Source organism: Poeciliopsis prolifica, unplaced genomic scaffold (assembly GCF_027474105.1).
Source record: "Poeciliopsis prolifica strain line A6 unplaced genomic scaffold, Auburn_PproV2 SCAFFOLD020, whole genome shotgun sequence".
In the NCBI taxonomy this organism is placed as follows: Eukaryota; Metazoa; Chordata; class Actinopteri; order Cyprinodontiformes; family Poeciliidae; genus Poeciliopsis; species Poeciliopsis prolifica.
The window spans coordinates 3,990,420-4,014,431 of record NW_026562395.1 but is presented as its reverse complement, the minus strand read 5'-3'; the positions used below and the strand labels follow the sequence as shown (position 1 = coordinate 4,014,431).

The following is a 24,012-nucleotide window of genomic DNA, read 5'->3' as shown; positions in this document are numbered from 1 at the left end:
TGTTATTTCTCTCAAGTCATTTTTCCCATGTTATAAGTGAAATAATCTGCCAATAGTGGCTCCATTGTTAGATTTCGGGCTTTTGCAAAAATCAAAGTTCTGTTGAACATGTTTGGGTTTGTTTGTTTTTGTGACTTCTTCTTCTACAGGCAAACTAAATAAGTTTATTGGGATTATTTTTTATTTATTGTTTTTCTGGATAGACCAACACAAAGTAGGACGTAACTGTGAAGTGAGAGGAAACTACACATGGCTTTAGAAAATAAACAAACAACAATAACTGCGGCGTCCTGGGAATTATTTGCACAAGCAGCTTTCCCTGCACATTACAGCTGCAAGTCTTTTGCGGTGTGTCTCTGCTAGCTTTGCACACAAGTTTTTCCGTCGACCCTCGAAGGTAACTGACACTTAACCAGAGGGGATATAAAAGAGGCAGCGCTTCGTATTTTACGGGCACGTTGTTTCCAATTTTGACAAAAACGCTCGAAAGAAATCTGACGCTCTGAAATTGGCGCCTGTCTCTTTAAGAAGCAAAAGCTCTTTTCCGACACTCATCACAGCGACCTTCCTTGTTTGCAACCGCTTTGAGGAGAGTTGGGCTGAGAAGCAGTTGGTACGACCAGATGTTTGCTGATAGCTGCTGCCGCTAGTCTGGAGGAGCCGAGTGGGAGCAAGTATTTAGACGATACCAAATGGTTGGCATGGGAGATTTAAGGAATCCTCAAAGATACATGGAAGAATCAATGCTCCAGCTAGGTTTTTCACGGGGGAACAAAATGACATAAAGCTAAAGAAAAAATACATTTGAAATAATTTATAAGGGTCTTACAGGTTTTCTGACTCAATGACCCAACATATAGCTCGTCCATATTCTCATCGCCTTTGCCTCTCCCTAATGAAGAAGTAAAGTTCGACACACTTTCAATTTCTTTTGGGGGGGAAAATAAAACCAAGCTTGAAAACCACTTAAAAAAAAAAAAAAACGTTAATAAATTTTGATTTACTTTGTGCCTTTCTCGCACATAAAATCCTAATAAAATAGTTTGCGGTTGTCACGTGGCGAAATGTGAAAAAGGCCCAGCAGCTCGTTGCACGGCACTGTAATTACACATCTTTTCTTTTTTTTTTTTCTAAGCGTGTCAGCTTTAAAACCTCTTGTAGAATAATTGAATTTAATAAATTCGTCTCTTGGGGAATTTCAAAAACAAAAACAAAACAAAAAAACCAACCCTGCTGTAAATTTAACAGTCATTTATGTGTATTCCGATATGTGTATTCACCAATTTGCAAAATTAACGTTGCGGTTTATGGAATAGCACTTATCTATAAATACTATCTGAATCACCGTTCCTGAGTTTTGATAACCTCTGCCGAGCCGCACATGACCCAATGTATTTCCACATCAGCGCTCCTCTGTGTGTGTGTGTGTTGGCGCATGTTTACGTGTGTCTAAATGATTGTTTATATGCGTGTGGAGTCGGTTTGTGTGTGCGTGTGCCGGGAGTGGATGTGTGTGAATACTGTATGCACATAAAAAAAAATAAAACGAAAGAAAAAAAAAAAAAAGAGGCAAGTTGGGATGAATCAGGAGCTGCACATGTGGAAACACTTTGTGCAGAAACAGTTTCCATGAGATCCATAATGAGGCAGGGCTGAGCTCTGATGTGGCTCCTCTCCTCGCCTCCCATCGGCTCCAGTGTGTGCGCGCGTGTGCGTGCGTATCTGTGTGTGAGTGCGCGCACGGGCGTGTTTGTGTGCGACGGAGAGAGCCGAGCGGGAGCTGCTCCATCTCACCCTTCGTTCCTCTTTTCGCTTCATCCCTTAAAAAATACCCAAAAACCACTAACTGGCTGTGGCGAGCTTCGCGCTGGGCGAAGAGTTGAAGGAGAATAGGAGGTCCTCCTCCTCCTCTTCTCTTCCCCTCCATCCGTCTCCTCTCGGTGGTTTAGTCCAGCCATGGCGCTCTTATCATAAATCACAAGGCGTCTTCCGTGTCACCATGTCTGCTCCGAGAGGACAGGGGGGCTGGGTTGGTGGAGAGGAGGGCTGCGGTGTTTATGTGCAGGGAGGGATTGCGAAGCCGGGGTTTGTCGCTAGCGTCAGATAGCATATGCTGCCAATTAGGGCCCTTAAACTTCCTCTTTCCACCAGATTTGTTTGATTCGAATAGCAATAGTGGGCGACTGTCTCTGTTGTGGGGCAGAAGTGTGATCTCAGTGCTGTTCAATAAAATACCGACTCTTGTTTTTTAGCGTGTTTTTTCTGGCCTACCCCGATGCTCAGTGGGGCCCTGTGATGATGAGCCAGATCAAACTTTATTAGCTGAGAGGAAACCAGAGTGTAACAGTGTCTAAATGTTTGGAGGGCCTTTTCAAACAGCGCGGCGTCATTTCCGAATTAGGTGTTATGACTCGGTTTGATGAACTTTTGCTCAGCACCTGGGCTGGGTTGCTAAAAGGGGCGATATTAAATATTTTCCAGGAACAAGGTGCCATTTTACAGCACCATCGAGCAACTATGTCTTCAGTCGGTATAAAATAAATGCTAAGCATAACTTTGAATATTTGTGCCGCTGTCTCTTTAAGGAGCTCCAGGTCTTAAAGGAACAGTGCTTCTGATTATGCATCATCATTATATTTACAACCGTTCTTAGCAGCTTTGGACCTAGAAGTAGTTTGCATGATGAGTTATGAGGACTCGCAGTTCCACCAGATGTTTGCTGCCGCTAGTCTGGAGGAGCTGAGTGGGGCAAAAGCTCGGCTCCATTCTGCATTGTTCTCTTAAGGCGCGGTGTCATTAAGAACAGGAGCTTCTTAATGAGACACACGACCAACTTCAAGGCGTTAAATTGTGAAGTAAAATATATATTTTTAGTGGTGTTTGATATATACAGCTCTATATACCATAGTTACTTGATTGTGATATAAGATGACATACTGTGTAGAAAGTACATAATCAAAACATTCAGGCTACGGAGATTATATTTTATTTTAAATAAGACACAGAGAAGCTGGTGAAGTGGCAGAAAATTGATTAATATGAATAGAAAAAACAAAGAAAGACACATTTTGAAGACTTTTCATTAAACTACCTTAGCTTGTCTTACATCATGTTAGAAATACATAAACAATAGCAAATAATTCAACTACCTTTCGAAACAAACATTTTCTAGCCTAAAATTATATAACGTCACTCATTTAGTGTGCATTTAATCATTTGTGGCAAAGGATGCATCTGCAGCTAAAAAAACTGTTATCAACAAGTGAAAAGCTCCGTCCCTGACTGACATCAACACAGTGCAACTACATAATAATAATACTAATAATAATAATAATAATTTGATTATTAACGGTACAGCAAACGGTGTTTAATAAGAGATTTTGTTTTATTTCACTGAATCTGAAGGAGGTGAAGCTAAAACAGCCACATCATGCTTTGGGTTAGAACATATTTACAGATCGTATTTTTTTTAATCTTAAATGCAAAATGTTGATATTTTTTATTACTGCTCTGAGTGTGTTTTTCTTTTAGCAAATTTGAGCCTGTATATTCCAGTTAATGATTAACCAGTGACTAAATTACGTTTATTTTACTAGTCGATTCATATCGATTAATGAAAATTCAAGCCCTGCTTAGAATGGCCTAGTCAAAGGCCAAAACTAAGTCCAGCTAAAAATTTTTCCATTATTCTTTGCAAGTGGCAAAGAAGAATTGAAAAAGAAACAATAAAAGCAGAGACATACCTCAAGGAAGGGTGGCTCTACAAAGTATTAACATTTTATTTTCCTTCCACTTTCCAATTATCCAGTGCAGCTCACCTGTCAATCGCATCACATACAACTGAAACAGCAGTTGAAAAGTGACAAATTGTGAAAAGCTTAAAGGTGCGTATCAGTTTCTGTTCGCATGGTCTGCGGCACAGATAATGTTACGGAGCCTCCTGACAAGGTGTCAACATGATCTCTGGAAATCAGCGAGCCTCGGGCGCATCACCTCGCGCAGGTGTGCGAGGGGGCGGTTGGGGTTCGAAGGGGCAGAGGCCAGGCTGTGGAACGTGTGCGCATGCTCTCTCGTGCACATCTGTCACTCGGAGAACAAAAGCCCCGGCGCTCGCGAGATGAAAGGCCGAGGGGGGAAAGACCGAGCTAATCAGAGCTGACGGGGCAGCTGGCTGGGTTTTAAACCTTTCTGATGCAGAGTCACACGGCTGCAGCGCTTAATCACTCGCCCTCGCTCGGGGCACATAAACATACTCACATACACCCACGCACATGGAGAGGAGGGTGAAGTGTGCTGGAACAAGGAAACAGAGAGAGACAGAGAGAGAGAGACGTACACATGGCAGCAAGTCAAACAGGTGTACGGGGGGAGAAACTTGTTTGGCGGCATGTGAGAGTTTTCATCCACATCGGAGATAAACCGGGACATGGACGCCGCCCTCGGCGCGAAGGAATCGGCTAATGCAATTACCCAGGATGCTTTGAGAGAGCGGCGTATCGCTGTAAAGACACTTTATTTGTCAGCCACGACCCTGTTATTATCCCGAGGCCTGTTATTACCCATGCTCCTCTGGGATCAAAGGCGCAGGGCGAAAGAGGAAACAACCTCTTTTTCTCTCCTCCGTTAGCGAGGCGACCAGACTCATGCTAACAGCAGCTTCCTGATAAATGCTGTTTTTTTTTTTTTTTTGGGGGGGGGGGGGGTTTGGGTTGGGGACCTTTTTATTAGCAACAGTGTGTAAAAGTGTGAAATCGGAAATCATATTTTTACACGTATTACTGTACATTCAGGCCCAGTTAGGATTATCAGATTTTTTTCAGTTTGCCATCAGGGAACTTTATTTTATTTATTTTATTTTTTTAAGCTTTCTTCTAATGCAGAAATTTCCATCCAGATAATTGGCCCAGTGTTTGGTAGCGTTGCCTTTTAGTTTGGGTGCCGTAGAACTCTTTTTCATTTTGGGTCATGTCAAAAATCTAAATGTTCTTAAACTATTTACACTGTTAAAATATAAATAAAAAGCTGCTCCTCCAGGACTTTGTGATTGTTTTAGTGTTTTTTTTGCTGTCAAAAATGTAGATTTAGTGGTGATAATTTGGAAATATTTGCAAGAAATTTTTACAATATTTGCGCCAATGCACAACATTAAATGTGACTTTTTATTTCTCGCCGTATGAATTGCGTGCTGTAACTTCACATAAATAAAGTATGGCTGTGGCGGCAGTAGCTTAAACTCTGTTTTGGATCAATTTTGAGAAACTTTTGCAGTAAAATAAGAAAAACGTGGCAATTTGTTGATTTTGTGTGAATTTTGCAGATTTGTGAAAGACCGGAGGGACTTATTGATGTAATTTGAAGTCTAGAGGGCCACATAAAAAGCGACGGCGGGCCAGATTTGGCCCCCGCGCCTTGAGATTGACGCAGATGAAATATGTCGGATACTCTTCCAACACGAGCTTGCTGGAATCTTGGCTCATTCCTCATTCCATAGACGAGTGTGTCAGCGGTTTAATTCGTCTTTCTGATGAACACCTTTTTAGTTCTGACCAAGAAAATTTTCTGGAGGACTGAGATCATTCTGAAACACTGACTTTGTTGTTTTTAGGCCACTTTGTGGCCAGCTTGGCTCTTTGCTTAGGGTTGTTGTCCATTTGGAAGTCGTGAACTTCCTGGCTGAAGTCTGAAAGTGATGACAATATTTCCTCAAAATGTTCTTTCCTCAAAATGTCACCATTTTCTTTTAAAGGTGTACAGCAAAACACCCAAACAGCATGATCCCATCACTACTGCACTTCATACTGCATTTATATCCCATTTTTTCCTCCCAAAGTAGCAATAAGCATTGTCATCAAACATTTCAACTCTAGTAACCTCAAATCAAACACAAGTCTCTGAAAATTTACGTCCTTATTCCAGAGTTGATTTGTAAACTGTAAACTGCTTTTTTATGTTTGTCTTGGAGAACTGATTCCTTGCTTACTGAGATAATGTTGGTAAATCCTTTTTTCACTCTGGACAATAACTCTCTGTTTCCTGCTTTGGCTCTGCCTCTGTTCTGTAGTTAATTCTCACACTTGACAGCAAAGACGCAGGCGTCTTTGGGACAGGATAAATGGTCATTTTGACCAAATATTTTCCATCTTTGACCAGCTTTTCTAAAATGCTGATGGCAACGAATGACCTTCCACCGAAGCAAAGCCTCGCGGGATCAGGAAACCCCTCGTTCACTTCAGTCTGAGAAACGTTCCCCGTTTTCAAAACTTTGGTTGAAGCTTTGCTTGTAATGCATGACTCCATTGTTGAATCAAAGCGCAGATTCAGCATCCAGATCAGCATCAAAAGAGCCGTGAGAAGATATTCTGTCCGAAGCAAAAATCCAAACCCTCGCAACAGCCTCTGCAACTGGACTACAGACATTTGATTACTCACAAGTGGATGAAAAGGTTACATGTGTTCATCTAATTTCTGGGCGATGTCGCGATGCAGATTCTCTGTTAACAGCGTTGCCTCGTCTTGCGAGAGAAAGAAGCCACAAACTGGAGACAATTTCAAAGTGGTTTTCTAGCGCATGACCCTGCGTCACTGCAAACTACACGCCATTAGTGTTTTGATTAATTGTGGGTAGCTTGACATAATCTTTTTTTCAGAAATAAAGTCAAGTTTGGACTGATTATTAATTAGACTGAATAAAAAATAGCCCTGCGACAAACTGGCGACCTGTTCAAGCAGAACCTCGCCTCTGTCCCGAAAGGGAAATAACCACAAATGAATATGTCACGATTATCAATGTACAAGGACATTATGACAGGATTTTATTTTTTAACCTCGTCAGTCACAATGACCGGAAACGAAAGAGTCTAGCGCAACCTCTGCACAGAACCGCTTCATGACGGCTGGACATTCCAATGAGTTGTCTGTAGTTATGTGTCAAGATGAATAGTTCAATTCATTCAGAGACACAGAGTTGTGTCTCTGTCTAACTCAAGTGTTGTTAATCAGCCAATCAGGAGCTTACAAAGCCAGGACATTAACGTTTTTTGAGTAAATGTGAATTTTCTCTCTCATTAGTTTGGCATTTAGAACTAAAGCAGTTGACGATTCAAACTGTCTGCTAACAGGAAACCTTCTGTCTGATTTAATGCTCCGCAGGGAGAGGACCTGCGTTTATGCGCTTTCGTGATGCCTTGAGATATCAGAGGTTTAGCTTTCCCTAGAGAGTAATGGCTCTACCTGGCAATCGTCTAGGCACGTCACTGATGGCAGGCAGGCCCGTGCCTCGGCTGGAGGAGAGGGGGGTGGTGGAGTGGACAGAGGGGGACGCCATGGGACTCAGGTAGGACGGGTACGGCTGTTCGTACGACCACGGAGGAGAGGACTGGGACTGACGAGGGTCTGATGGGAAGAAAAGAAGCAAGGAAAGGAAGGAAAAAAAAGGAAGCGAGAAAAAAAAAAGGGAGAATAATTACAAGAGCCCCAACATGCACATTCAAACACTCCAATCAGTTTGGCTAAAGTCAGTCAGACATTTACAGCAGCTTTAAACTTTGTTTGCCCCCCTTGTCTCTTTTCATCAGTAGTTTTATTTAGGATTGCAGATATCACTCGTGTGTATTCTGGAAAAGGTCTCGCCGGTGACACAACCAATGTTTACCTCTGAAGAGAAGATCTTCCTGTTTGCCTTATAAAACTTTGCGCTCGCAGCTGAGAAGCAGAAAAGCCTCGCTGGCCCTGGTCCAGGATGTAAACACGCCACGCTAAATACCACAGCGTGCTAGACTCTGTTATTGTGTCTGTGCAACGACACAACAGACCGTGAAGGCTTTTCCTTTTTTCCTTCAGAAACACTGTGAGCTGTAGGTTGTTCTTCTCAAGGCTACTGGAAGAACAGACTTTGTATTTAGTTGTATAAGTGATGCCAAAGTTGGGCTTGAGTGGGGGTGTGAAAGAAAAACACATCAGCAAGCAGGAGGAAAGTTGATACACAGTGCCAAGAGAAGCTTTTACACTTTTTATCACATTACAAAAGTGGAATCCATGTAAACTTCAATGCAGTTTACAGGGATTTTATGTAAAACAAAGCGCTGCATTAATGCAACATGGAAGGAAGAAGATGCTTTTGGAATATTTAGCTACAAAAAAATAAAAATAAGGAAACAGATTCTCAATTGGATTTTGGTTTAATCTTTCTCCGCCTTGTTCAACACAAAGAACCCCAACAGCACCACCCTGCCACCACCATGTTACACAACAGGGATGCAATGTTATTTTTGTTATTTTTTTAACCTTCCACAGTTAAGCACAACTTTGTGTTGGTCTCCCAATGAAATGCATTGCGGTTTAGCGGTTGCTATGTGGAAAAAAAAAAAAGTAAAAGTAAATACTTTAGCCATGGCACTGTTTTGCCTTAAAAACAAAGGACAAAAAGTGCAAGCAGATGAAAATGTACAGCTAAAAAAGTTTACGGGGAAAAAAACAAAAGAGGTTGAGTGAAAATGGAAATTTTACTCTTACTTTACGATTTCAAAAACTAAAAAGATTTGAATATCATTCGGTAAAACGAGTCGGCGTCTTAAGCCAGAGTGTGTAACACACGCTGTTCAACCATGCCTCTAACGATCCCCTTAGAAGCACCACAATGCCCGGCTCCAAAAATAACTGAGACTTGAATAACCACGTGCGATTTGGGAGCGATCGGGTGGCGGCCGTGCCCAACCGTGAGAGATGGTGTTACCGCCTAAGCTGGAGATTGATTGAGCGATGGGGCAGAGAGGGACAGACAATCTCAGACGCAACATAAGACTCTCGTGCCGTCAGGCCGTGGCTCCAGTTGGGGTTTGATGTTTTACAGCGGACCTCCAAGTGGTTCGGCCGGACAATGCTTGGCAAACGCTCAGCGGTCATAAAGCTTGTGGTGCGAGTTAGAGCTTAGTCTCGAGCATCTTCGGTGTCGCATTTCCAACGGATTGTTAAAAAGGACAAAATGTTTCAAATGCCTTGTCTTGACATAAAACATGAGTTGTAAGACGGGTATGTGTGTCATGTGTGCAGTCATAACTTTTTATGCAGCTTTAGGCCATGTTGATGTTTACGTTGTAAAAAGCTGGATTGCACTCAGAGATGGGTGGAGTACACAGCAAATGTACCCAAGTAAGAGTAGCATTACTTCACCATATTTTTACTCAAGTAAAAATTGGACACATCCAAGAGAATAAGAAAGTATTTGGTGAAAAGTCGACTACTTCCATTAAAATGACATCATGACACAGACCAAAATATGAAGTTAAGTGAAAATTTTGGTCTTTTGAGGATCAAAATGACTTTAATTCACATCCATAACAAAAATAATGCTCTCAAATCAGTTTTTTAAAATATAAAACTTATGAAAATTGAACAAAAACTACAGGTGTGTATAAAGTTTTGGGTTAAAACATGTTCAGTCTTCATTCAGTGAGTAGAGAATCCAGAAGCTGTACTCAAGTCAGAGCAGAAATACTTCATAATAAAAGTACTCAAGCAAAAGTAGAAAGGAGAACGTAGTACAAATACTCCTAAAAGTAAATGCAGTTGAGTGAATGTAACTTGTTGCTTCCTAACTCTACTTACACCAAACACCTTGTTATCTCCATCCTTCAAACACCAGCTGGATGTTTAACACTTGAACTACTCGACAGAAACTAACCGTAGTAGCTCACCTGTTATCTGTGTCTGACCCTGCGGGTTGAAGGTGTTGGCTGCGGTGTTGAGAGCTGGTCGGGGCGTTTGCGTGGGAACCGTGACCCTCACCCTCATCCTCTCAAGCTCACTAAGGCGGTCTGAGAACAGGCCAGCTTTGGGCGGGTCCTCAAGTTTCTGACGATGCCCTGAACAAAAGAAAGAAAGCGAGAAGAAGAAGGAGGGGCTACATCAGTTATGTTCACGTGACAATGGCAGGATTTTGGCAAAGGTAAGACAACTTGAGACAACTACTGTTACAGGTTGTTGCAACCGTTAGTGCTATGACTCTAAGTTTGCTTTTCCAAGTCAGTGGGATGGTTTAGGCTACTTTATAGCACCTAATTCACAAAAGGCTATGCTAATATCTAGCATTGTCATCCATGTGCATGTTCCGAGACTTTGAAGATGAACGTGTTTTGTTTGAACCTAAAGAGAAATATTGAAATGAACAAAATTTCTTTTCTATTCTCATAAAGGCCAGGTAATCAGACATGTCTTATCATTTCTATGCTGATGATATTCAGCAATATTGTTCTTTACTTTGTCTCTTCGGCTGGATGCAAGAGGCAGACGCAGAGATTTAGTGCTACTGGAGACCGAGCTTTTCCGCGTTGTGATTGTTTTGAGTTAATAATTAGCACCACAGTGGCTAATTGTTTTTATAGGCCAGGTTTTGTGTGACGGGTTACCCTTGTAGTGCTTGTTCGTGTTTTTACAGGTCCACCCCGTGGATATGCAGGAAATCTGCCCAACTGCAGCGAAGGAGAGCAGAGACGGTATTTGAAACGGCGTAGTCGGAGGCATCGTGACGCACCATAAACGACGACGTTCCAGTTCCAGCGTGACAGTTCCTCCAAAGACTAAACCACCGACTCACTAATCCTGGAGCCCACCGGGACGGTCCCCCGGTCATTCCATCAGCCAGTCCACCCACCAATAATATGAGATATGCAACTGTAGCTAGTAGCAAACAATTAAAAATCATGAACTTAGATAACCCACGTGCGGTAAGCCACAACATACCAGACCAAGTACACTTTCTTCTTCTGAGCCCAACCCTTTTCCATCCCTATCAAGCTTGCAGTGGGAACCCAATCAAAACCTTCCCAGGCCAAGGGCCAGGTGTGGACTGCTGTTCAGTAAAGGTGGGGTACTATAAGAGGCCTGCACACATGCACACACACGCACACACACACACACATAGTTCTTTTCAGCACCGACACAGCACTGTGTCAGTATGTCTGTCTGGTCTTGCACTAGTTCCCCTGTAAAAGCGGTAAAGTAAATATCAAACAGTGGAGAGCAGAAACTCCTGCTGTGTTTGGCCGCGCTCCAGCTGGCTTGGGCAGAAACAGTGAGCTACTTCAGAATCCTGCCCAACCTGCCTGCAGTCAGAGCTGGGAACAAAGGCCTGGCACTACACCTACAACTCAGGGTGGGTGTTGAGACGAGCAGACAGGAGGATAAACAAAAAATAAAAACAAAAAAGGGCATTCGATTCTCAAAGACAGTCATCATTTGTATTTCTAAAGCATCACACAGAAGGGGAAAAAAAAAAGAAAAATAAGAATGGTTTACCAAATGTATCACTGACATCCTGGCTGGAGGAGCTTTGCTGCGTATTGTATTCAGCTTTCCAAGCTTCTGCAAGACTTTTTACCCTTTAATGGGTAAATAAATGCAAAATGACAAGAGTGGATTCTTTCAGAGCCGCCCATTACAGCTTGGCACCTTTCCACCTCTGCAACTCCGCTTTACTTCGACCTCAGATATGCAATTAAAAACCATCCTGCTCTTCACAACAAATTATTTCACTGTGGAACAACATCTTGGAACCAAAACACCAAATATCTTGCTGCAATCAATCAGACCTGAGAGGGGCGAGGGGAAGGAGTCATTGATTGGTCAGACATGCTGTAATTATATCATAATCATTGTAGTGTGATCTCTGTGATTGCCTTGACGGAGACAAGATATATTGTTTGTAAGATCATCAGAAAATAAGAGTCTTTATTGTACATAGAAGCTCACGATTCTGTATTGGACATGTTGTCTTATTAGTCTGATGTCATATTCTAATTTTTAAAGTCATGTTTTATTAGCTTAGCATGAATGAAACAGTGTGTCTGATTAATCTATACAATGTGTTGCACTTAGTGAAGTGAGTTACTGAAATAACTGAACTTTTCACTAATGTTGTAACTTCTTGAGGAAGGACAGATTAACAGTCTGTTATTATTATTATAATTTTTTTTTTTTTTACTAAAACAAGATACGTCTCTAGAAATGAAGGTTTTGTCTCTGAGCACTTTAACAAACTAACCATGCATTTTGTGCTGCTTTTGAAGAAGCGGCTGTTCAGCGGACTCCGGCCTCGTCGGCCATCTCCACGATGCCCTCAGCTGTTGTGGTGTTTTTCAGACTCCACAGGAAAGGCTAAGTCTGATTTAATGTTGCACGGAGAGAGAGAAAAATATCTGGTGTCGACAGTAACTCACTTCCATACTTCGTTATTAGTGCGTCTCCATCATTCCGGCGGGTAATTTATTCATGTCGAGGCATTCCTCGTTCCTCCGTGTAAGCCGTGCCCAGTCAATCATAGCGTTTCCATTTTAAAACAGGCAGCGTTTCTGTCCTAAAAAAGCCCCGGGACACAGTGAGGGCTTTGTGCTCTGCCTGTCTCCTGGTGATGGAAATAAATAGCTAAAGGAGTTCCAAGTGAGATGAGGGGGACAGACACAAGTAGGAGGAGGACAGGGTGAGGAAGAGACCCCCGATGACCAGTAAATTAAGAGCTCTGAACCAGTCAGGCGACACAGCCCCCATTAGATGGGCCGACTGCAGCAAATGGTGAAACAGTTAAGAGAGGGTTTTGGATCGCAACGTCTTTCAGGAGGATCCCGAAACACAAAGGTGGTATTTGGACAGCGCGACGTCCGAGCTGCACAGGTTAAATTTACTGTTACTGTAAATATTTACAGTTAAGTGAGAAGTCAGCTCGGTGACTCAACTGTAAATCATTCATAGAGAAAAAAGGTCGGGCGGGATACGGTTGCTTCCTTAAACCCTAAACCCCAAAATTAAAGGCCACAGGATCCTTAAACTACTCGACACGCTCCAAATTAAAATACTCACTAATTCAAAGAAGAACAAGAAAGTCCACAAAAAAAAAACAAAAACAAAAAAAGTGTTTCAAGATGGATTTTGAAAAACAACTATGTGAAACTGCTTGCATGCTTAAAATAAAGCAACACATTAAAACAGTTTTAGACACCAAAAGTCCCATGTGGAAATGTTACAAGACTCAGCAGTCATGGTAAGCTGTTCTACTCTACAGCCACACCTGAACAAATATACACCAACTTTTATGACTCATGAGAAATAAGAGAAGAAGAAGAAAAAAAGAAAGGTCCATTGGATCCAATGAATCATAAGGTACAAAATGAACTGAAAAACAGAGTTTATGCCTTCTGGAAACAAGCTTCAAATAATTTTACTTCAAAATTGAGTTCTAACGAGCTCGGCTATATTTGGTGGGAAGCAGGATGGCATTTTTTGTCAAACAAAACAGTTTTTTTATAACAATGAGGTGAGCTGATAATGATTTGGGTTTTGTGCTAAAATGAATCACAATTATCTATTTGAATAAATACCGATATGTTGTGGAATGGGTGCACTGTTGTAGTTTGGATACAAAAAAACTTAATGTGTTGTAAATTGGTACCCATTACAGATAGCTAATGGTTTAATTAATAAGGTAGTTTTCATATTTTACTCATACCGTATCGTAAGGAAATGTGGTGCAGATCAAGTTTGCTTTTGCAAATGTAAGGAATTTAATGTAAAAATATACACCACGTACTGTACCCTTAGTCTGGTTACTGCCAGAAATTAAGTTTTTATTTATTTATTTGAAACCGCTTGGTAAAATATTAATATGTAGATTGGTTTAGTTTATATAGGAGATATAAAAAAACTTCAGGGAGTTGAAAAACTGTTGGTTCATTCTGGCTGGGAATAGTACGATCTGAGCAAAACGAATGCAGTGGCAGAGCATCATAAGTTTGATTATGGAGCCAGACAGAACAGTAATGGTCACCAGACAGAGAGGATTTACATTATGCATTCAGAACCACAGTACTAAGATTGATAAGGGTTAGATTTTGTGTACAAATGTTTCATTGGACTGATTTCTGGACCAACTTGTCCATGAGTGTATTGCGATGTCTTTCACTCTGTAACAAAATGCACTAATTTGGCAGACAACTGCTGGACATAACCCAGCTTCCCATTGAACTATGAAGTCCTGGTATTGCCTGTTATTGAATGGGTCTACATCCTCTGTGTATAATGATTGTCTCTAACTCTTTTAGCAAAGTGTTAACACTGAACCTATGATGCTAACGCTTAGTCTACATGGGAACCAAATTACATCCAGGTTAGAGAAATTCTTCTAGGCGTTCAGTTTATTTTCTTTTCGTTTTGCTAATTTGCTTCCTGGTCTATCAGGTTCCAATGTTCTATATTTGGGCACAGACTACCAGAAAAAAACCAAAACACTTCTTTCACAAACTGGAGGGATGGAAGATGTCAACAATAACATTTAGAGACCAATCTGCGCTCCCAACAGCCAGACCTCAAGCCCATTAGCTTAGCAAGCCTTGACGGTAAATACAGTTTTTCATGAGTTAATTACACCTTTTAGAGGACAACAGTTGCCAAACACAAGACAACTCAGCTGTTTTATCGGAACCCTCGCTGGGCGGAGGAATGAGCTGGGGGTATTTAAAGGAGCGGGAAAAACGGATGATTTCACTGCCTTAGGGAAAGTCCCTGAGATTCCCATCATCCCTGTGAAAACAGCGGAGATTTTCGATAGCGCCTGCCACTTCCCTGCCCAGCCAGCGGCCGGAAACACGGACAGATTCAGACCAGATGTGAGCGACTTTAACACACACAGAAACACACTCTTGTGAAGTAAAAAAAAAATAAAAAATGAGAGAGAGAGAGAGAGAGAGAGAGAGAGAGAGGAAGGGGGTATGGAAACGTCTGGACATACGATCACGAACATTTGCACAAGCGCATCATTGCACACTGACACTGGCACCACTGGGTCAGGCACACACAAACACAACCAGAAATAATAATGGATCAATAACATGTCTTCAGATTATATCTTGAACCACTGTACTCTGATCCTAGAATAGTATTATTTTAGCCGTCTGGATTCAACTCTCAGCTGTTGATCTGATAACCGTTACTTAAAGCAAGTAGGCAACAGAATACAAGTCCTCAATGATTAATGGCTACATTAGAATGAATCTGATCCCGAGCACAGAAATCTCGAACTAATGACTTGTCTCTCATGTGCCCCCAGCACAGGATTTCTCTTAAACACGGCGCGGCTCGTTTAGCTTAGCGAGCTAGCTTAGCTGGACGTGCTGGATTTGCTGTGTCCGCTTTTCTTTTTCCACACCTCAAAATGTTATGAATCTTGGATGTAAATTGGTAAAACAAGCCCATTTGGTTGCTGTCCAAGAATAAGACAGGAAGATTTATGTCCCTCCTGCTAAATGCAGGGATAGCGTAGCTTAGCAAAGGGAAGTGATATGAAATGAGTCAGTCTGTCTGAATTAAGCAAACAAAGCATTCATTTCATGCCCACGAGTTTAGAAAATTCACTTTTTTCTTCTGTTTTACGAACTCATCAAAAACAGAACAAAATCACAAAATCATCCAGTAGAGGGTCTTTACCTTTTAGGTACAAATTCAAGTAAATTTGCTTAAGCTCACTGAACGATTTTTCATTTATTTTAAATCACTCAAGTTTTTAAACACTAAGTTCTTGCAAAATATCACAAACAGCTTTGCTTGTTTTCCTCACAGTAGTAATCAAGCAGAGGTTTCAAAAAGCAGAGTTTTTAAAACTAAATGTAATTTTTCAAATTCCAACAATTTTATCAAGACATTTCCAAACAACAGTTAGACTTTTCCGCTTTTTTGTTTTCTCACAAAAAAGAAACGGAAAGAAAAAGCAGATTTATTCACTTACATGTCTGAAGTAAAATTTTTCTGTCACCATGAAGTCATATTTTTTAAATATTTTGAGATAAAGAACTGACTTAAAATAGTCAACTTTGACTATTATGTGTTTAAAACATAGTGAAAGCTGGAATATATACAGATTATTTGCACTTTGAGTAGTTTATACTAGTATATTTAAGACAGATATGAATGAGCTTGGTTGTTTACATTATAGCTGATGATGAAGACAATAATTTATACCAGAGAATCAATCACTAAATTGAGCCTAAGTATAACAATGACTGTAATATTCAATCATACTTTTCCTGCAGTCAGGAAGTCCCTTCAGTGAGAAGTCATAATTACAATTACGACCAGAAGTTTCAACGTATGGATCATACAGCAACCTGTTGCTGCACTCCTTCAGTCAGCTGGCTGAAAAGTGGCTGCAACATATTTCCTTCGAATCCTGAAAAAGTCAGCAAAAATCTTAAGACAGTGGACACTAGTGGTTTCTACCCAATGTTTTCATCAGTGCAATTCTTTAGCTGAAGTCTTTTTAATGTTTGCTGAGCTAATAGACTGCTAGAAGATGTTAAAATGCGCCGGTCGTCTCTCACACGGCGTCGACTTTGCTTCAAGACGTCAAACAAGCCAGGCAATCTGAAAGATCAGATCGGAGAGCGGTTATGGTGAAAGGTGCCGCCACATCAGACCAGTTTCACCTTCTGTGCTACAACCGCCAGACTAACGAACTCCGGCGCTCCTCCTCCTTTCTGGAAACGGCACTGCCACTGAATGAAGTGGTGATGCGATGTTTCTACAAGAACAAGCACCATCGCTACAGACTGCAGAGCAAATGTTGTGTACTTTTGATTAACAACTGGCCATAACCCTTTTACTATGAGTGAGTCTGCAGCTGCTCAAAAAAACAGCTTTATCTTTTCTTTTGGGGGTTTCAGGTATTCACATCCAGAACATGAAGTAAAAGTTCCAAAAACATCATTTGCTCATGTTGTTTTTAGCAATGAGCTTGGGCTTATTGTTAAAGTTTTGGTTGGACCATAAACCTCTTTGATCCAAAGCAATATTCTTCTATTAAAACCGCACAGAAACATCTAGAAACAGTGTTTAAAAAAAACCTTTGTGAGAGTAAAACGTTTTTGGTGATTTAGGTTTCCTAACAAAATACTGTCAAGTTATTGGGAAATTTGGGGAAATTTTTGGTAATATCCCTTTTTGCAAAAATCAAACCCTCCTTTTGACATGGCTTTTAATACAAAAGAAGGCAAAGTCCAGAAACACACACACACACGCACACACACACACCAACAGAAAGCTCTTCTGAGTTTTGCCTCAGCTCAGAAACGTGTGACGAAAATGCTTGATCTGGAAAATAAAGAAAGAATGTAAATTTATTGTCCATCATGCTCTCTGCTCAGGCCTTCACGGTCGCTTGGTGAGTTCGGACGGTTGGGGTTGATTCAAAGTTCTCAGTTCCCGTCCCGTGGGGCTGCCATCGAATCAACCCGTCAGTGGCGGCAAAACAGTAAATCTGACGAATGATTCCGTATTTTACTTTTTTTAAATCATTATTATTATTATCGTTAGACGCCCTCACAGTGGCTGTGTTGTTTTTGCAGGGCGCTCAGAAGCAATGAATTATTTCAGATGGTGATCCGAAACTGGCAGAGCGTGGCGGCGGAGGCAGCGAAACGGGCGAGTCGGTGTGGTCCGAGTGCCTCTCCTCCATGGGGGTCTGGTATAAAAGCCCAGAGGAGGGTGGGAAGAGAGGAGACACGGAGGAGGGAGGAGAACGAAAACAGATTTTTTTTGGAGAGAAAAATAGGAAGGAGTGAAAAAACAAAAGGCGAGATGAGAAAGGAGGTGTGGAAGACGAGGCAGCGAGTGAAAAAGAGAAGGCGAGGGAGGAAAAAAAAAAGAGAAAGAGGGAGCCAGGCTGTCGTGGAGCTCTGCCAGCCGTCTGTGTGGTCCGTGCGTTCCAGCCTGGAGGAAGCTAGCCAGGCGAGGGAAGGGCACACACACACACACACGCACGCACACGCACGCATGCAGCAACTCCCAGAGGCCATACATTTATTCAACACACTTTATACACATTTGTACAATACTGTACAAAGTTTAAAGAGCAAGGCAGACAGTTTGGTCTGTGTGCGGTTTTCAGACAGGCTCCCTCTGCACCTTTCTGCTCACATTAAAGTGTTTCGACTCAGAAACAGGGGAGAACGAACCCGAGAGATGTTTTTATTTTGGTACAGCTCCGGGAGAAACCAGATCCAGACGTAGTCCTTTTTGTCATTATCTCTTTATGATTCACTTTGTGTCTCTTTATTCCTCTGTGTTCCTCTTTGTCTTGCCCTCTCTGTGAATAATTCTGTGTTGTAGGAGTCTTGGCACCTCTTCAAGGAACTTCATAAGACATTCAAGTGACTGGCTGCCTTGGGAAAAGCCTGGAGTATTTTTGCTCTTGTTTCATCCCCCCACCCCTCTCTTTTTCTTTCTCTCTCTTCTTTCTCGATCCTGCTTTTTGATTTCTTTTCCTCCTGATGTTTGGGTGAGTTTTATTCATCCAGTTCCCATTGCGAAAAGCTGCTTCAGCTGAAGCCTCAAGACAAAGGTGATTCTTTTGCAATCCTCTTACCTGGATTGAATCAAGAAGTTCTGATTTTTTTATTTTGCTCAAAACATCATCCTTAAAGAGAAAACATGCAATCTATCCCATATCTAATTTGTTTAAATAGCAGCCAGCTACTGATAACATCTAAAAATCCTTGTCTGCAATTAGCATCTGTAAAAGTGCTTACCGTCAGGTTTGAACATAAATTGTAATTTTCAGACTGAACAGAAAGTCAAATATAAAATGGGTATCTAAGTAAATCATTAGTATGATTGACTGAATAAAAATATATTGCATAAAGAGCTCTTCCTGTCTCCACTGAAAAGGCATGTCGATTTTTCTGCTCAAAGTATGAAAAATTCAGCTTCCTCCCCTCTATTTCCACCCGGGTTTAACTTTAAAGTACAGTTTTCAGAAGAGAAGTCCAAACTATTACCAACGCATTTCGTGTAACTCTAGAAGGATGTGAAAAAGGAGGTTTATGTTGGGTTTAATGTAGTAGAAAGTACAACCTGTTATTGCTGTCTTTTACGTTTCCCAAAATCGAGGATTAAAAGTCATGCTGTGTAAGATAAACAATTAACAGCAGCAATTTGTCAAGTGCCACCAAGTGTCTAACTATGCCCTTTTAAAGGCCGCCACAAAGAAAACAGCTTAAATGTCACGCTTTGGGACAGTGCATTCGCCCCACGAGCGGTAGACATGATCGAAAAAAAAGCTTCTTAATATTTATGTTCGCGCAATTTCTGGCCTTTCATCCGCAGTCACATTTAAAGGCAGAATGACGTGAAAACTTGGATCGTATTCCCTTTGATCGCGTCTACAGCGCCTGGCAAAGTATTGAGACTATTATGTTACTGACCAACACAAAATAGTGAAGTAGAGGGGAAAACAGATACTTATTGAAGCAGCTCAAGCTCTTTCACATTGGATGGATAGCTTCTTAAAACATCTATTATGAGGTCTTGCCACAGATTCTAAAGACTTTTGAAATCGGATCCGATGGCGCTGTCGATGAAGGCAGCGATTCCGGTCCTGTGTAACAGTGCCGTGTGTTGGGAGATGTCAACTTAAATGAATAAATTCCTCCACCTGTCTGTCTATGTGTGATTCCAGGTTTCCTCTTTCATTTTTCATTTACAGTTGTGTCATTATCTTGGTAGGCCAGCACTGCTTGTTGGTAAATCAAATTAAAATACATCCATGTTCGAATACGTCTGCATCCCGCAGAAACGCAGCCAAACACGCAGGAGCAGCATCCAGCTTCTACGCGCCATAAATCTGGAAGAAACTCCCAGAAACCTGAAAACATGCCGAAACACAGAGTTCCTTTCAATCAATCTGTTTAGAGTTGCCTTTGATTAGCAGGTAGTCAAACATTGATCAACCTGTCTGATGATTGCTGGTTAATGTATTAAGTTTGTATGACGTAAAGCCTTTGAACTGCAGAAATGTGCAATCAAAATAAAGTTGACTTTACTGATTTAACTTTGGTGAGCCACTATGTCTGACATTCAGGAAGTCAACAGCAGTCATTTAGCCCTGCATACTGAAACAGACATGCTTTTTGTCAACTCATCCTACAGGTTTTACATTTGACTTTAAGTATTTCAAACAGTATGATTTATTTAATCACATGTAGGCATATTTTAGTTCAAATCTTTCAGCTCTGAAACACTTTGCATCTAAAACCAAAGCTGCTGTAACGCTAAAGACATAAAAAAAAAAAAAAACATATGCACATACAAGTACAGTGGCTTTGTGAGTATGTGGATGTGTATCACAGGGGCTTCTGGCTTGGCAGACAGGTCTTCTGAACCACTAATATTGTCTGCAGGCTTTTAAGTAACCAGGGCCTCCTCACCAGACTTGTTAACACCCTGACCAAAACCGAACCAAAACACACTCCCATCCCCAAACCCAGAAGCCCCAAGACTCGACTTGTCCAGGTGCCAAAACAGCAAAGATGGATCTGACCACGAACCTCCAACGGCGCTGACGCACAACATAAACTCGCGCCCGCTTACGAGGCGCGAGCCCCAGAAGAGACAGACTGTGATGGATGCCACAGCGGGGTTTTGTCACCTTCTCTGTTCGCCTGCGATCAATTAACTCTAATGAGAACAGTGGGTTTGGACAGAAAGCCTTGTTTATTGTGTTATTGCAGCTCCGCTATAATCACTCAGGAAGTTTGTCTCAGCTGGCCACAGCCACCATAAGGAGCAGCTGAAAGGAGACAGAACCACCTATAAAAGCATATTGGTTTAAACAGCCACTCCCTGTCTATTAGCTCAAAATGACATTTAATGAGGCCTATTAGCTCTGCTCCAAATCTGCACTGTGGCTGCACTCGACTAATGACACCCATAACACACATACGCACGCACCTACACACACACACTCTACTCTCTCTCTCCCTGCGAAAAATGCAGCATGGGTAGAAACGCGGGAGATTCGTCACAGACATTTGCAGATCATATCTGTATGCACAAGGAGGAAACACACACACACACACACGCTTCCACACACTTGGTGAACTGTTGGGTGCAGTGGCAAGCCACAGGGTAACCAAGAGCTGTCAAGACATTAAGGACAATGTAAGCCGCAGAAACCGAGTTAGCCTACTGCTAATAGCGCAGTGGTCAGAGGGACCTAACTAACCGCTTACCAAACCCACACACACACACACACACACACACACACGCACGTGGACGCTGTAAACCTCACACCACAGATCTTTAAACAAAGCCTCGCTAATATTCATCGCTCTTACCAGGCGATTAATTAAGTCGACTGCGCACAGATACGAGGACCATTCGTTCACGGGTGGTCCCACTTTATTCCTCCACAGATATTAGATGGGGAGGGAGAGAGATGGTGGGGGGAAATCACATCCGTCGGAGGGGGGTGACGGGTGGTGGGGGTTGGACTCATATGGCAGCCATAAGGCTCATCAAACACAGGGACAAAATGTCCTTCCTGAAAGACACCCACCACCAGATGAGCTATTAATGAAGGGTCAATAAAAGAGTAAAGTGTTAAAGGAATATCAATAAAAGAATCAAGAATGTCCCTTTACTTCTACTTTCCAGACCGGCTTACACCGCACGCCTGGAATCGAGGGTTATTGTCTGCCTTATTTTCCAGAAACAACACGCTGTTTTGACAGCAGAGAGCCATAAAGCGCCCGTGTATGTCAAACCCCTGAGACGGCCTACTGTTTCCGCCGCTCCGCTGACCCCTCCCCGCAGGGGCCCGGTGCACTACAGGACCCCCTAATTACCCGCTCGTTTAGCACAAAATAAGAGCTGTAATGGCTGACAAAGCCCACCATGTCTAAATGACGCGTTCACAGATAGAATCGCACGGTGGGAGAGAGCCGCTGCCCCTCTGCTCGAGTGAGCGAGCGGCGAAAATTTTGACAAAAAAGAAAAAGAAAAAAAAGAGGGCAGGCGGCAGGGGAGAGGGCACATGTGTGTTTTGCCACCCTTAGACCTCAGTGTAATGACCCCTGAGAGGGATACGTGTTCTGGCTTTAGTTCTGGGTAAATTATACCGCTGGGGTAATTCTGACCACTTAACAGCAAAGCAAAGAGGTTCAGGGGTTATGTGCGATGACACAGTCTTTACGATTCAATTACACAGCCTCGCAAAAAGGCTCATACTCTTAAAGGGTAAAGTCTTTCACATTTCAGTCACATTACAACCACTAATTTTGATGTTCTTTATTGGGATTTTTATTGTATTTTCTAAACTCAAGGTAACATCTAAAACTGCGAGGGTTTTAGATGTGCAGTGGCAAACCACAGAGTAACCAAGAGCTGGTTGTCCTCCCTGTCTATTAGTTCATAATGACATTTAATGAGGTCTAATAAATATGCAGATCTACAATCCTATCAACACCATAGAATTTTAGATCCTACCTACCCTTTAGATAGAATCCAGCTCACTGTTAAAAGATAATTCAGCCCATTTCACAATGACACACCTAAACAAAGTCCAGATAAACCAATTCGCTTCAGAGGTCTCCTAATCAGCCCAGGTGTGTATAACTGAGGGTGCATTCACACCAGCTCTGTTTAGCCCATTTTAATCAAACTCTAATCCTTTTACCTGGAAAGTGTGCAATCGACTTCTGATGCGGACCAAAGACATAAACTCTGGTTCGCCTAAAAACCTAGGCCTCGGTCCGGTTGAAGTGAATTCTGGCGTGAGGTCTGGTTGTTAAATGCAAACGGCAAATGAACTGGAGATCGCTCAAAAAGCAGGTAGCGGAGTACACCGCCGGGCATTCTGGGTAAACACAACCAAAACAAAGATGAGATATTAACACGAGCAGGAGAAATGGCTCATAGTCTTTTAACAAAGACAAACAAGAAATCCAACAGCTGTTAAAATCTGACTCTTCTCCATTTCTATATCTATTTCGTGAAGAAGGAAGTTGCGCTTGTGTCTTCTTCAGAGGTTTTTATGTTTTTTCCTTCAGTGTTTCTTGGTGCAGTGCCACCAGAGGCAAGCGGGGGAACACGTTGCTCAAAGGGTTAAGTGCAGTGTGAAAGTGAACCTCACTGGCTTAAAATGGAACAAATGTAGCAGCTTTGGTCCCCAGCTGAACTGAGTCTGCCGAACCATCAGGTATGAAAACATCCTGAATATCTATATGAATGTTCTCCAAAGTCCTCAAGACTTCATTAGTGAACATGTGTGATCAAGCCACATCATGAGGCCAGAAAAACCCCTGACAGGCCAGGGAGGAAGTCATGGAAATGTTTAAAACAGAGCTACAGCACAAACTAAAATCAGAACAACTAACTGCTCCATCATCCAGAAATGAAAGGAGTGTGGGCACAACTACAAATCTAACGCAGTTAGTCACGAACTGGATATGTCCTGTGGTAAAAAGAGAGCCGCTGCACAAGTCCCGTTAGTGTTTGCCAGAAACGATGTAGGGGACCAGGCAGCATTCAGAAAAGACCACAGTTCTGCTTCTTGGCCCGCATGCAGAACGCTGTGTGTGGCTGGAAACTTAACGCTGCATGTCACTCTGAATACACCACCCCCGTGGGAAAACAAGGCGGTGGGAGCATTATGCTGTGGGGAATCCTTTTTCCAGCAGTGGATGGAAGTAAGTAATAAAGATCAACACAAATATAAACGGTTAGAGGCTGGAATAGAGTTAAATCTCTGCTGGTTAGATACAAACATTTTCAAATAGTAGAATCTTTGCTACAACTAAAGGTTTTATGTTCAGATGTTCTCCAGTTTGAGCTTCTTTTACAATTAAAAATAGTTGGTAGGATTTTAGTTTAACTCACTTGCAGCTGTAGCTGAAGCAAGAATTGGTACTGACTCAGAGGATGCATCAAGACGCACGCCACATTTTGTTTGTGAATCATTTTCTCCCGTCTTGCAATCCTGCACAACTACGTATGGGTGTATCAGACAAAATTCCAATAAACACAGAAACTTGACAGAATGTGAAAAAAAATCTGTGGCCGTTTGTATACTTTTGCGAGACGATGCACGGAACAATCAAGGTTTGCAAAGTCGAATAACTTTTTCTTTCTTTCTCACAACAAGCAAAACTCTATCATCCCATTTATTCTCAACAAAACAAGGAGTCCTCCTGTGCAGTT

The 24,012-nt window shown here is 41.9% G+C and overlaps 1 protein-coding gene across 4 annotated transcripts in view; it reads right to left on the bottom strand.

The window, feature by feature from the left end:
* Window positions 1–24,012, bottom strand: part of runx2b (RUNX family transcription factor 2b) — a 56,324-nt gene that overhangs the window by 1,711 nt on the left and 30,601 nt on the right. For 3 of the 4 annotated variants that reach the window (XM_055044164.1, XM_055044161.1, XM_055044163.1), the window contains 2 exons: window positions 9,693–9,860; window positions 7,231–7,392 (listed from right to left, as the gene is read on the bottom strand). In XM_055044164.1, the coding sequence (XP_054900139.1) occupies window positions 7,231–7,392; window positions 9,693–9,860 (330 nt within the window). The remainder of the gene's footprint in view (window positions 1–7,230; window positions 7,393–9,692; window positions 9,861–24,012) is intronic. The other variant, XM_055044165.1, reaches the window with a different exon arrangement.